We start from the raw sequence: 13707 nt of genomic DNA on the forward strand, positions 1-13707 counted from the left end.
GAGTAGCTTAGGGCATAACTGGAGGTAAGGAACCTCCTCTTTTTTTTTTGGAACCTCCTCTTTTAAGGAGTTTTATTATAAAGTGGAGCAGAGAAATGGGGTCACACTAGAAAGCTTCTAGGATGATCTTATAGCCTGGTTGTTTACAGAGTGGGAGGTAATTTCAGGTGCTAAGTCCTTGAGTTGGTGAAAGGAACAAGATTCATTGCAAAAGTAAAGAGAGCAGGAGGGAAGGCAAATAATATGGGTTCATGTGCGATTGATTAATAGATTGGTTAGTTGGAAAACTCATTCATTGAGCAAACACTGGCTTCCTATGTGCCAGTTGCTATCCGAGGGGCAAGATACACAGCAGTGAATGAAACAGATAAGACAATGTTCATGTCCTCATGGAGTTTATACTCTATTGAGGGGAGCTGAACAATAAATATGTTAACAGATGAATTTATAATACATCAGATAGAAGATGACAAACCCTATGGAGAACAATGAGCTAGGATAAGGGGGTTATGCAGAGCTGGAGAAGGGAGCTGCCATTTTTAATAGGGTGATCAGAGGAGACCTTAATGATGAGGGAACATTTGTGAGTGGACCTAAATGGAGCGAGGGAGGAAGGCATGTAGTTATCTTCAGGAAGAGGGTTCCAATCAGAGGGAACAAAATGTGCCGATTTCCTGAGGCAGGAGTATGCTTGGCACAGTCTGGGGCACAGCAGGGAGGCCAGTGTAGCTGAACAAAATGCTCAAAGTAAGGGAGCTTGCAGAAAACAAGGCAGAGAGGCAGTGGGCAGACAGACAGCCCCGGATGGCCTGGAAGGTAGACCTGAGCTTTACTCTGAGTCAGATGGGAAGTCACTGGTGAGTTTTAAGCAGACAGGGGACATGATCTGACTTACATTTTTCAAAGATAACTTTGGCAGCTGTGGGGAATGGCCTCTGAGGCCAAGGATGGAAGTGTGGCCACCAGGTAGGCTATTGCAGTAATCCACGCTAGAGATGATATTGTTCTCTGATTGTGCCTGTTTTCTTAGTGAAATCAGAGGTGAGATCTTCCTAGGAAAGTGAGGAGACTATGGTGGAGGCTTGAGGAAAGAAGAAAAGGTACGGTCATTGTGGGTGATGAACTGATTAAAGAACTGTGGTAGGGTTCCTCACCTTCAATTATTCCCTAAGCTACTCAGATCAGCTCCAGGTCTCCACAGGTCTAAATTCCCCAGCCTGCTCCACTGGATCAGCTTTTCTCAAAGTCACCAACAACCTCCATGTTGCAAAATCTGAGTCAATTCTCCATCTTCATCCTAATCAATTTCTCAGTAAACATTGATTACTTGATTGCTACTTCTCCCTGAAACTCTTTCTTCTCTTGATTGTAGAACACCTTTGCTTTTCTCTGTCCTCCTATCTTTCTGGGTTTTTTTTTTTTTTTTTTCTTGTCATTCATGACTGGTTCCCAAATAACTGGTAGAACATGCAGTTTGCTAAATGCTTACTCACCTCCACCTCTGGGACTTCTCTGGCCATACATCTTTCCTTCTTGTGTCCACTTTCTCTCCTTTCACCATATTTCTTTTCCTCTGACTCCATTTGGCCTCCAGTTGGCCTGGAGAACCTAGGTATTTATTAAGAACAAAATGACAACCCATTGGCACATCCAGTTTCTTATATTGAAGCTTTTGGAAGGATTTGTGGAGGCCCTTGGGATGTTCAGTTCTCCTCAAGAGACTGTTATACATTTGACTGTCACTCCACCACCTCACCCTATAGCAGTCAGTGAGGGAGACCCAGAGACTTTCTGTGCTTTTCTTAAGACTTTTCCTCTCCTACCTGTGATACAGACCTTGGCCCGATTTGAGGAAGAGTTACAGGATTTCTCATGCTTTTAGTCAGGCCACCACACCCTGCCTCTGTGATACTGCTCACCTCACAACAGACTGTCTAAAAAGGGCCGTCCCAGCAACAAGCTCATGACTGGAACTGATGACCCACTTTTCCTAAAATGACGAGTTGGCATTTATCTAATCTTGACCCACATCTCTCTCTTTTTCACCATGAGAATTCCAAGACCCTGAGGTCTTCTTGAAGATAGCATATGTAAGGACCAGGTGGAAAGGAAAGCTTACACCACTTCTGTCCACATCCCATTGGACAGGACATAGATCAATGGGTGCAGCTTATGTACAAAGGAGGCTTCGAACGTGTGACTGGAGAAGAGGAAAATGAAATGGCACCTGATGAACACAGACATTTGTCTCTGTGGTGACACAGAGATCAAGGGAGGGCTTCTCTGGTGGTTCAGTGGTAAAAAAATCTGCCTGCTAAACAGGGGTTCGATCCCTGATCCAGGAAGATCCCACATGCCAGGAGGCAACTAGGCTTGTTTACCACAGTTACTGAGCCTGTGCTCTAGAGCCCAGGACCCACAACTGCTGAGCTAATGTGCCGCCAACTACTGAAGCCCGTGTGCCCTAGAGCTCACGCACTGCCACTTGAGAGTAGCCTCGACTTGCTGCCTCCAGAGAAAAGCCCACACAGCAACAAAGATCCAGCATAGCCAAAAAATATAATAGAAATAAGTAAATATATATATATATATATTTTTAAAAGATCGAGGGAGAAAAAAATCTTCAAGAAGGAGGAACTAATCAATATTGCCATTCTACAGAAAGGTCAGCTAAGATACAGACAGAAAAGGCTTAAGTTTTCAGTGAGGACGTCCCTGTCATGTTATAAAGGGTCATTTTTGTGAAGTTATGGTGAAGTGAAATAATGGGAGGTGAAGAAATGGGTGCAGAGAGTACAAACTATAGGAGAATCTAGTTCTATAGAACGGTAGAGTGAAGTAAGCTGAAAAAGTGTCTAATTGTGAGAGAATTTATATTTACAAGCTGAAGAACAAGTCGTGAAGGAGAAATCTGAGATAGAAAGGGGAATCATTCATGGAGGAAATCTAGAAGGCAGGAAAGGATGAGACAGGAGTGCAGGTGAGCTAATTAGTCTTCACAGGAGGAATGACGTGGCCACTTCTAAGATATGTGGGAGGGTAACAAGGTTAGGAGTTAAAGAAAAAGTCTGTAAGTGAGGAGCAGGAAGTTGAGGAAGTTCATGTCTAATAGTATTTATGTTTGCAAAGGTGTTGTTATGAAGGATTGATGGGCTAGTTGTGGGGCAAAGGGAGGGATTTAAGATAGCCGCCATGTGGAAGATGGGCTGAGCATGGAGAGCAGTATAGTATTTCGGGCTCAGTTGACGTTGAAGACCCCTTAGTGTAATGATACTAGTAGGCACCAATGTGAGAGTTTCTCCACCAACACACAGCTCTCAAGGGCAGAGGCAGATCTTTGAATCGATCTAGGATCAAAGAAGGAAGGGAATTTTGAGAGAGTAATAGTCTGAGTGGCAGTGAGGAGCTAGAGAAATATAGGCCCCTTCTTTTTATTTCATCTTCCTCCACCTAGTTTAGACCCTTTCATCCTGTTTGGATTACAGAAATACCTTCTGCTTGGTTCCCCTGATTTTAGTCTCTTTCTCATGTATCTATTGTACACGTGACTACCAGCTTAATTAGTCTTGTAGAACAGTTTAGCCATGTTTCATTCTTATTCAAAAGCTTCAGTAGCTCCCTACCTTCCTGGAGAATTAAATCCATATTCCTTAGCTCCACCCTCAAGGTTCCAGGCACAGAGCAGATTTCAACTAGTTTGTTTTATGCATCTAGTTTTATACACAAAGGATTTAGCTTATACTGGATGAAACTCTATACTACTTCACTAAGTTTGAAGGACTTTCCCAAATGCAATTTTGTTAACTATTGGGAAAGTTTCTCACCCCTTTCAGAATGTCCTTCAAGGTGACTTTCAAGGGCTAACTCAAAGGCAGGTTCTCCCCTGTATCAAATTATAAGTCTTTTCTCTGTCCTCTTTTTTGAAAGAAAAATCATTTTAAGCTTTATATCTAAAGTCATGCACCTATTAAGCAAGGACCATGCCCAATTTATCATTGTACCCCAGCCCATTGTACCCCCAGCTCATAACACCTAGCTTAGTATCTTGCTTTTTGTTGGTATCCAAAGTCGGCTGACTAAAGGCACGCACGCATTCATGAGTACATGAGTAATGAGTCAATGGACATGAATTTGAGCAAACTCAAATTTAGTGAGATAGTGAAGGACCGGGAGGGAAGTCTGGCATGCTGCAGTCCATGGGGTCTCAAAGATTCAGACACGACTGAGCAACTGAACAATAAAAACAACATTCTAGTAGGGTTAAGAACCAGAATCCTTCCTAGAAGGTCATCTTCTCAAGTTGTAGGGTTGATATTATAATTGTTATCCTTAGTACTTAGTACTATTCTAAGACAGTACTGTAAGCTAAGTATACAGCAGAAACCTAGTAAAATCTTGGCAAACACAACTGAGTTAGGTGGTTCCATACTCAGTATGTCACCTCGAAGTGCTGTGGAGAGTGAACAGGGCCTGCTGCTGCTGCTGCTAAGTCTCTTCAGTCGTGTCCGACTCTGTGCGACCCCAGAGACAGCAGCCCAACAGGCTCCTCTGTCCGTGGGATTCTCCAGGCAAGAACACTGGAGTGGGTTGCCATTTCCTTCTCCAGAATAGGGCCTAGGACACAGCAAATAGTTACTTATATCTTGATTTGATAAACTTGATTAATGAATGCTCTTATAACTGGACAGCAACTCCCTTCACAAACTCAGTTACTCTTTAAAGTCTTTGATTCATTGAATCCTACAATCATTGACTGATCCTTGTGTGATAATTTAATATTAGACACTGAAGGAAAAAAAAGTTATCTGTGAGAAAAGCAGACATCTTATATGTTAATAAAGTAACCTCTCCTCTTCCTCTTTTGTGACCAGGCTGTGACAATATGCTAATAGGCATAAAGTCTCTGAAAATAGTGAAGAAGACGATGGACACAGATGGCTCTTGGATGAAAGATGCTGTCAGTGACTCTCCAAAGGTTTATGTCTTCATTGGGTCCAGAAACAACACTGTCTGGGAATTTGCCAATATACGGGCCTTCATGGAAGATAGCACCAAGCCAGCCCCCCGGAAGCTGATTCTAACACATTCCTGGCAGGGAACAGGCCAAGTGATCTACAAAGGTTTCCTGTTTTTTCATAGCCAAGGGACTCTCAATGAGATCATCAAATATAATCTGCAGAAGAGGATTGTAGAAGACCGGATGCTTCTCTTTGGAGGAGCAGGCAGAGCCCTGGCCTACCAGCACTCCCCTTCCACTTACATTGACCTGGCTGTGGATGAGCACGGGCTCTGGGCCATCCACTCAGGACCAGGCATCCACGGCCATTTGGTTCTCACGAAAATTGAGCCTGACACGCTGGGAGTAGAACACTCATGGGACACTCCGTGCAGAAGCCAGGATGCTGAAGCCTCATTCCTCTTGTGTGGGGTCCTCTATGTGGTCTACAGTTCTGGAGGCCAGGGTGCACATCGCATCACCTGTGTCTATGATCCTCTCGGCACCATCATTGAAGAGAATCTGCCCAACTTGTTCTTTCCCAGGCGGCCGAGAAGTCACTCCATGATCCATTACAACCCCAGAGATAAGCAGCTCTATGCCTGGAATGATGGAAATCAGATCATTTACAAACTCCAGACCAAGAGAAAGCAGCCTCTCCAGTGATGCATTCCAGTGGGCCAGGGATGCTGTGTTCCAGGATTGGGGGCCAGGGCCCCTCTGCAATATACTATAGTATTAATATATTAATAGCATCCCACTAATGGCACACAGGGAGATGAGGGGGCTGCAAGTGGGGATGGACACACATCCTTTTCTAGATGGTACTGCCTTCAGTATCTTCTAAGAGCTTAGATGACAGTCTGTCATTCAGGAATTTTCAGGAACTTCCATTACCCATCCCAATGCCCTGGTGCTCAAGGCCTTCCACATCCTGATCCAAAAAAAAAAAAAAAAGAAAGAAATTAAAATATGCATAGAAATGAATGAAAATGAAAACACAACAACACATCCTGATCCAGCTTACTTCCAACCTTTTCTTTTTAGACAAGCATTTTAGCATGTACTTTAATAACTCTCCCCACCCTCACCTTCTCAGCCATTAGAAATGTAGGCCACACCCTCATACTCCTGGCTTTTCTCCCCTCTGGACTTTGCCCAAGCTCTTTCCTCTTTGACAGTTGCCTATTGATATTCTTCTATTATTCACTGCCCAACTAAAGTCCTATTTTTTTTTGGATTAATTTTTATTCGAGTATAGCTGCTTTCAATGTTGTGTTGGTTTCTACTGTATAGCAAAATGAATCAGCCCTGCATACACACATGTCTCCTCCCTCTTGGACTTCCTTCCTGTTCAGGTCACCACAGTCATTAAGTAGAATTCCCTGTGCTATAGAGTATATTATCATTAGTTATCTATTCTATACATAGTATCAATAGTGTAAAGTAATATTTCTTTTTGATGTTTAATTTTGATTTCCCCTGGTACTGTCCCTACACCAACCAAGGTGGTCGTAATAAGAAAGTGAACATACTACCATTTGAATACCATTTTCCAGTTATAAAGTGCCTGCACCTGTATTAGAACTCATCTCACCCTTATGAGATAAACGGGACAAGCCTTTATAGACAGAGGATTTCGGTGAGCCATTCCAAGTACCAAAGCTACAAAAGGAAAGAGCTCGGAAATACTGCAAAGCCCATAATTTTGTCATTGTCCAAGGAAGCATCAAATATATGTTTGTTCACCCAACCTTTTCTAAGCAATTTGTTAATTGTTTCAGCCTAAAAATAATGGCCTGCCCCTTTACCTATTTCATGCCTGCACAAGACCTTCCTATAGGCCTTTGAATAGCTACTTCCTCCAGAAAACCAGCCTAAGGGTGAGGACCCCCCTGTAGACTCATCTTGCCTTACCTTCCCCTGCTTCTTCTTGCCTGAAACACAATAAAAGTGACACTAAGCAAATAAACCTCATCAGGTTCTATTTGCCTACACGGCCTCAGCATAAAAGTTTCAGGGAGTGCTGCCTGTGCCTGGATTTCCTGTGAACAATCCCCAACCCACTGAGGCCTTCAGTAAGTATTCTGAAATCTGGATGAATGCCAGATAGCAAGGAAGGGACTCCCTGCCACAGCAGGCGGGCCGCGTGGCACAGGGGACAGAGACCACCTGGGCCTGTCTGGAGGGGCCTCTTCCAACTCTTTCCCATGCATTTGTTCACTCAGGCTGGTTCGGGTCACGCGTGCAGGCTGTGGTGCCAGTCTGTGTCATGTGCTGGGGCCCCTGTCTTCCCAGGTTGGTCACATGAGAGGATTTGCTCTGTGTGTTTGCAGCTGTTTTCCAACTCTGCCAAGCCCAGGTTGGGACCATGGGCAGTGAAGAGAGGGGTGGTGGTTTTTTTCTTTTTCTTTCCCATAGCGTTTGAGTAGCTGTTTGGCAGAATGGAATTGCTAACCCCATGGACATAGCACAGTTACCCGCAGTTCTAACAGAGTGATACAGAGAGCTCAAATCCACTGTGGAATAAGGCAGGTATGAATAAATAAAAGTGGTGATATTACCCATTCCATGAAGTGGGGGCCATTTGCTGCCCCATCGGTAAAATAACATTACCTATTTCACAGGGAAAAGGAATGTGTCTCACAGATGAGGGTAGCAGGGGAATTAATCAGTGGGATTACACATAAATCCTGCATACACGGTTCCTTTGGAGGCACAGAGAGGCTGCCTGTGATGTGCTGTCTACCATTCATCTGTGATATGCTTTGCTTTGACAGTTATGCAGGGCACACCTGCCACTAACAACCCACTCTCATGCCTTAAATGTCTGCAGCTAGAATCACCTTTTTAGGTTAAGACATTTTCTCTCGGAAGCCCCCGTTAACGGGGCACATTGTTTCCTGGGAGCCAGGGGCGAACATGTAGGTCTGTGGACACTTCTTGGGCTTCTTTCAGATGAACTTTTCAGTTCTGGTCTCTTGCTGGATTTTACTGAGGATTGAAGCTCCTAAGATCTAGACCAGTAGTTCTTAAACTTCATTGCACCTAAGAATCACCTGAGGAGTTTTAAATATCCTGATGCCAAGCTATACCCCCAGACCATTCAATCAGAGCCTTTGGAGGGGGGACCAGACAGTGCTGTAATTTTTAAGTCCCCTCCCCTAAAATGGTCCCAAAGTGTGAATAAGCTGGAAAGTCAGTGATTTACACCAGTTTTAAAAAATTGAAGTATAGTTGATATACAATGTTGTATTAGTTTCAGGTGTACAGCAAAGTGATGCAGTATATTCTTTTTCACATTCTTTTTATTATAGGTTATTACAAAATATTGAATATAGTCCTCTGTGCTATACAGTAAATCCTTGTTTATCATATATATATATATATACATATATATATATATATATGTATCTGCTAATCCCAAACTCCTAATTTATTCATCACCCCCCTTTCCCTTTTGGTAACCAGAATTTATTTTCAATGTCTGCGATTTACACCATTTTTAAAGATGATTTTTAAAAAGTAATTGTATAGTTCTAAAGAACATACTAGCATTTCCTGAGGACTGTGGGTCCACTAGGGTAATAACACGTGGGATTTGGAAATACTCATGAACTCGTGTGAACCATGGCAGCCTCCTCTATAAAAGCCTCTGAGCTGCTATTTTAAGGAAGTGAAAGAGAACTGAAGAGTGTCCTGTTGTAACACAACTCTTGTGGGCCCCAGCCTTCCTCTGCTGACTTTGCCCTTGGCCTGCCTCTGGCCAGGTTCCTGCAGTGACTAGACTCTCATGTTTGCCAGGGTGGCTTAAGTTTTGTTCACATGTACAAGTCTTCTGGGCATACTAGTAATTTCAGACCATCAGGATAATATAAAAAAGATGTGTCCTGTGGAGTTGATCAACAATCCAGCCTGTAGAAATGTAGATAAAAACTGAGGTTAGGGAGGTAGTGACTCCTGCCAGAACTGGGGACTATGCCAGAGTCCTTGGTGTCGATGCCATCTGAGGCCCACAGGGATTTTAATCCACTGAACTGAGCAACCAAGTCTTGTGGGCCCAGACAGGGCAACAATCTAGCAGTACCACCAAAGGGGATTCACGCCCTACACCGGGGGAAGGCCTTGAACTAGGTTCCCAAAGGCCCAGTCCTGCCCCGATCCTACAGTCCATTCCTATGTTCAGCAAAGCTTTTGTTGTGCCTGTGGAACCCCCGCCTAAATGCTGGGCACAGGACAGGACTGCTGTCCCCAGCTGTTCACAAGAACGGGTGCCGGCGCCTTTGATTGGCGCTGACCGCTAGAGGGACCTCCACTCCAGGTCGCGGGGTTCGAGAGCGGCCAGATCCTAGGGTGACTCAGTCTTCCGAACTGGGGGCGCTCAGAGACAAGAAGTGAGATTGCCTTCAGGCCAACCTCAATTTGAACTAGATCGCCTGGGCCCAGAAGTCGGCACACCCAACGGTTGCTGCGCTGGGACTGCCTCTAAAACATTCTTTCTATGACATCTCTTTTTGCAATTCTCGACACAAGTTCCCTTTCTGCTTTTCGCTTTTATTCCCTATGGCCAAGGAACGGTGCTGCTCAAGGGCCGGAGAAGCCCAGGGAACGGGGAGCCGAGGACCGCCAGGCGTCACCCGGGGCCGGAAGGGTGCTGGAGAAGGAGGTGACAAGAGCAGGGGTGGGGCTCCGAGGGGCGGGGCCGCCAGAGGGAGGCGGGGCTTAGGGGGACGGTAAAGTCGGCTTAGGAGGCGGTGCCGGAGCTGGGGCTGGGCGGGGCTGGGGCTGGACCGGCGGGGGCTAAGCAGGTCCGAAGGGGCGGGGTTGGCGAGTCAGGTCGCTAAGGAACTCGAACTCTTGGCGGTTGGGTCCCAGCGTGCTGCCACGGAGCCTAGAGGGAGGGGGCGTGGCAGAGGGGCGGTCCCGGGGGAAGGCGGGGCGGTCTGGGAGCGGGCGCTCCGGGACAAGCCTCCCGAGTCTCCCGTGGGTCCCCGCCCCCGTCACGTGGGCTCCGGCCGCGGCCGCTGCCGGTCGGTCCGCTGGTTGGTCGGTTAGTTGGTCGGTGGGTCAGTAGCCTGCTGCTCGTTTCTCGGCTCTCATGTTCGGAGGTGGGGGGGACAAGTGAAAGGCCCGCACACCTGAGCTGTCCGGAGAGGAGCCCCGCACTCAGGTCAGTGGGTTCTCCCCACGCCCCCCGGGCCCACTGCGCAGGCTGAACTGGGAGACCCCGCAGGGGAATTGCCTTAGGAACCGAGATCCCCGAGTGTGTCCCAGACGCGAGGGCGCGGACCCTCCTCCCCTTCTTTTGCCAGATTGGGAGAATATAACTCCTGGGGATTTGCTTCGCGTCTCCTCCCAGTCCTGTCCGGAGTCTACGGAGTGTCCGCGCCCCTACAGGTGCCGGGATGGCCTGGAGATGCGCAGGGTGGCCGGTCATCCCAGTTGTGTGTAGTGTGTCAGAGCTCTGCTCAGTCTGTTGGAGCAGCGGCGTAGTCTAGAGATAGCCCAAGGTGGTCGGGAAGCTTACAGTCCGTTTTGCCCAAGCAGATCGGTGTTCCACAGAGCGTGCGTCCAGCTACAACGCCTTAGCTGAAATCAACTCTGTACTGTAATTGGAAAAATGCAACATGCTTTTCCAAACCTCAAGCCACTGCGTCCCAATATATGGCAAGACGGGGATGGTTCTATTTGAAAGAGGGTTTATCTCCTTCATGACATCCTGACTCCAGACCTTCAGTTGTTCCTCAGATGAAAATAAGATTATATATTTAAAGACTAGGGCTTCCAAAATGTGCATAAGATCAAAACAGGCACTCTAGCCAGCTTTTAGTCCTCTTAAAAAAACAAATCCGGAGTATTTTTACTTTTAGAGCAGCTGGATGTTTAGTATAGATATGTCTCCCTTTGTATATTTTTGTTCACTTCCTGTCTCATATCTCTTTCTCCCAGTTTCTTAATCAATTATACTACAAATCTGCAATGTTACCAAATTTGATGTTGCATTCTATGAAGTTTAATGCCCAACAACGGCAGTTGGCTGTACACAAAGTTCATCTTCTGCGTGTTCAGTCTTTTATTGTTATTTGTACTACATGAAAAAAAATACTTGATTTAGAGGTTATTTCTTTTTTACTTGAGGCTTAGGTAGTCTGTATGTAATCTGCTTAAATTCATATTTAGATGACTTTGAAGTGGGAGATGAGGGGGACTGGTGAACTTTTACTACACTCATTCATAATTTTTACTTAATACATTATTGTTAGTATTACTTGAGATTCAGTGATGTGCCAGTTATTAGCCTATTGCTACTACAGAGATAAACAGCATCATGGTCTCTTTACTGGTTCAGCTATGTGCTACAGGTGCCTGACAAGTAGAATGAAATAAATACTATGAAGGAGGTAAGAGCAAAGCATTGTGGGAATTTATCTTTCATCTGACTGCGTAAAACCTGGGATAATTTCAGGAAGGGGGTGACACGTGCATGATGGACCTTGAAGGATTTCTCCAGGCAGAGGTAGGTAGAGTGTGACCTGCCCTGTGAGAACTGTGTAGGCAGGCAAGCACTTCATAGCCTGAGAAGTGGCAAGTGGCCCAGCTTGGCTCCAGTGACAAGTGAGAGACAATAAAGCTGGTGATGAGGAAGAAACCTGTTCCCAGCAGGCCCTGAAGGCCAGGTGGAGAAGTCTGGGCTTTGAAATCAGGAGCCTCCATAATGGCTTTTAAGCAGGAGATTGATTGATGGTTCTCTGAATTTAAAGTCTGGGACCTTGCCCCTTGACCCTTTCAGCCTCCCAAACCTCTAGCCCAGTGGAGAAAATCCAGTAAATATTTGTGGAATGAATGATCTGGCAACACTTGGTAGCAGTGCTTTTCAACTTTTAACAAGCTTAAGAGTCACCTGGGGATCTTGTTCAAATGCAAATTCTGATTCCCAGGTCGGGGTGGAACCTGACATTCTGCATTTCTCAGAAGTTCTCAGCAGCGCAGCCCCTTCATTTATCTAAAGCTAGGATTAAAAAAAAACAAAACAGTTTGCAAACCTGGCTGAGCCTCAGAATTGCCTAGGGAGCTTTTAAATTACTCAGATTAAGTAGGTCTGGCATGTTTTTCCCAAATTCCTCTGTGATTCTGATGAAGGCCAAGTAGAAACTGCTGGATAAGAGACCCTGGGGTTGGAGAAGCCCAGTGGAAGATCAATTAAGATAGAAGTGACTAGGGCCTGTGCTGGACCCCAGAGAGGATACAGGTAGGAGAGACTAGAGAGAATCTATGGGCTAGGGGGCCAGATGGAGAAGTGAGGAGGGAGGAACAGTCCTGAAAGAATTGCGCTTTGGACAAGGAATGGCGTAGCCTTTAGACTGTCAGATTTGTGGTAATATTTGGAAGCTGTTTTTCACTTGGCTATCAAAAACATTTCCTTCCTGATACATAGATTTGTTCATGACACTTCTGCTTGAAATCTTCTGGTGGATCCCCTTTTGCAAAACATGGGAAGGAATAGCTAATATGAACAGCACCGTTGATGCATTTAAATGGTGAGGCAATAAACTTAAAGGTTTATTAAGTTCCCAGACTGAGCACCCTCATTCAAGAAGTATCACTTAGGAAAAAAAAAAAATGTCACACTGTCATCACTTGGTGTGGGCACAGCTAGCCTGAAACTCTTGGCAGCTTTGTATTTTCCTGAGTCACTATTTTTCCTGCTTCCTCCTTCCTCAGAGCAGTTACACTTGTTTTCCTAGCATCATTCTTTGGTTTCAACACTTGATGACACCTATGTGTCTCAGTTTTTGCAGAATCCACTGCTGGTCCCAGAAGGGTGGGCTGAATCCTTTATAGACTTTGAAAGCCAGGTCTTGCAGATCTTCATGAGGGCCATTCTTCTCTCTCACGCAGTGAATAGTCTGCTAGGAGATGCCATCTTAGAGCGTCTGTTTACCTTTAGACCTAGATCTCCTCAAGGCTTTGAGAGTTCCAGGATGCTGCTCACTCTCAGCTTTATCTTCGGGAAATTTATGATTTCTATTTAGTGCTCCTAGGTAATCCTTACTATGGTGCTTCCTGATAATTCTCACTTTGATTTCCTCTCTTAGTCACAAATACATTTATGCACATGAGAACCCAGCTTTCACTGTGCACAGTGCTTTTAGTCATCATGTTCCATGTTGTGCAGTGATCTTGGCTTCTATAACACATTTGTAGTTGGAAGGTATAGACAAAATGGGATAGGCTTGCCTCTGAAAGGGATAAAGTATACCATCCTTGTTTGGCATTCAGAGTTCCACAGAGGCTGGCAATAATTAGACTCACCAGCTGCATCTCCACTGTTCCCCAAGCTGAGTAGCTTAACAATTTCTACATTTTGTGCCTCTCTGCCTTTGCATACACTGTTTTCTCTTCCTGGGAAGTCCTTTTGTCTGTGCTCTTCAAGATGCGTGAACTCTTTCTAATCCTTCAGGAGGCAGATCAGAGACTTGAAACACCTCTCCCTCCCCAACCCCCAAGTCATTTTTGCTATAGCATCCGGTACAGATCTCTGCTTTGGTACTTAATGCACATCATTTGCATGTCTCTGTCCACATTCTCTCCAAACTCTGAGGTGCCCTGGGGCTGCATCAGCCCTTATGTTCCACCCAACACTCAGCAGATATTGAGGAAGAGTTTGTGGCAGACAAGAACCTTGAGCTGGCTGGTGTTGCAGTGTTGAC

At 45.4% G+C, this 13707-nt stretch overlaps 2 protein-coding genes across 7 annotated transcripts in view; both read left to right on the forward strand.

Annotated features, from left to right (window-relative positions):
- The window catches only part of OLFML1 (olfactomedin like 1), a 30359-nt gene extending 23391 nt beyond the window's left edge, over positions 1-6968 (forward strand). Inside the window, exon 3 of the mRNA XM_070473343.1 lies at positions 4872-6968. Coding sequence (XP_070329444.1) covers positions 4872-5662 — 791 coding nt within the window. The 3' untranslated portion in view covers positions 5663-6968. The remainder of the gene's footprint in view (positions 1-4871) is intronic.
- Positions 6969-9991: 3023 nt separating this feature from the next.
- The window catches only part of PPFIBP2 (PPFIA binding protein 2), a 155077-nt gene continuing 151361 nt past the window's right edge, over positions 9992-13707 (forward strand). For all 6 annotated transcript variants that reach the window (XM_020896952.2, XM_020896955.2, XM_070473345.1 and 3 more), the window contains exon 1: positions 9992-10166. The gene's annotated coding sequence lies outside the window, so the exon portion shown is untranslated. The remainder of the gene's footprint in view (positions 10167-13707) is intronic.

This window comes from Odocoileus virginianus, chromosome 10, assembly GCF_023699985.2.
Source record: "Odocoileus virginianus isolate 20LAN1187 ecotype Illinois chromosome 10, Ovbor_1.2, whole genome shotgun sequence".
NCBI lineage: Eukaryota > Metazoa > Chordata > Mammalia > Artiodactyla > Cervidae > Odocoileus > Odocoileus virginianus.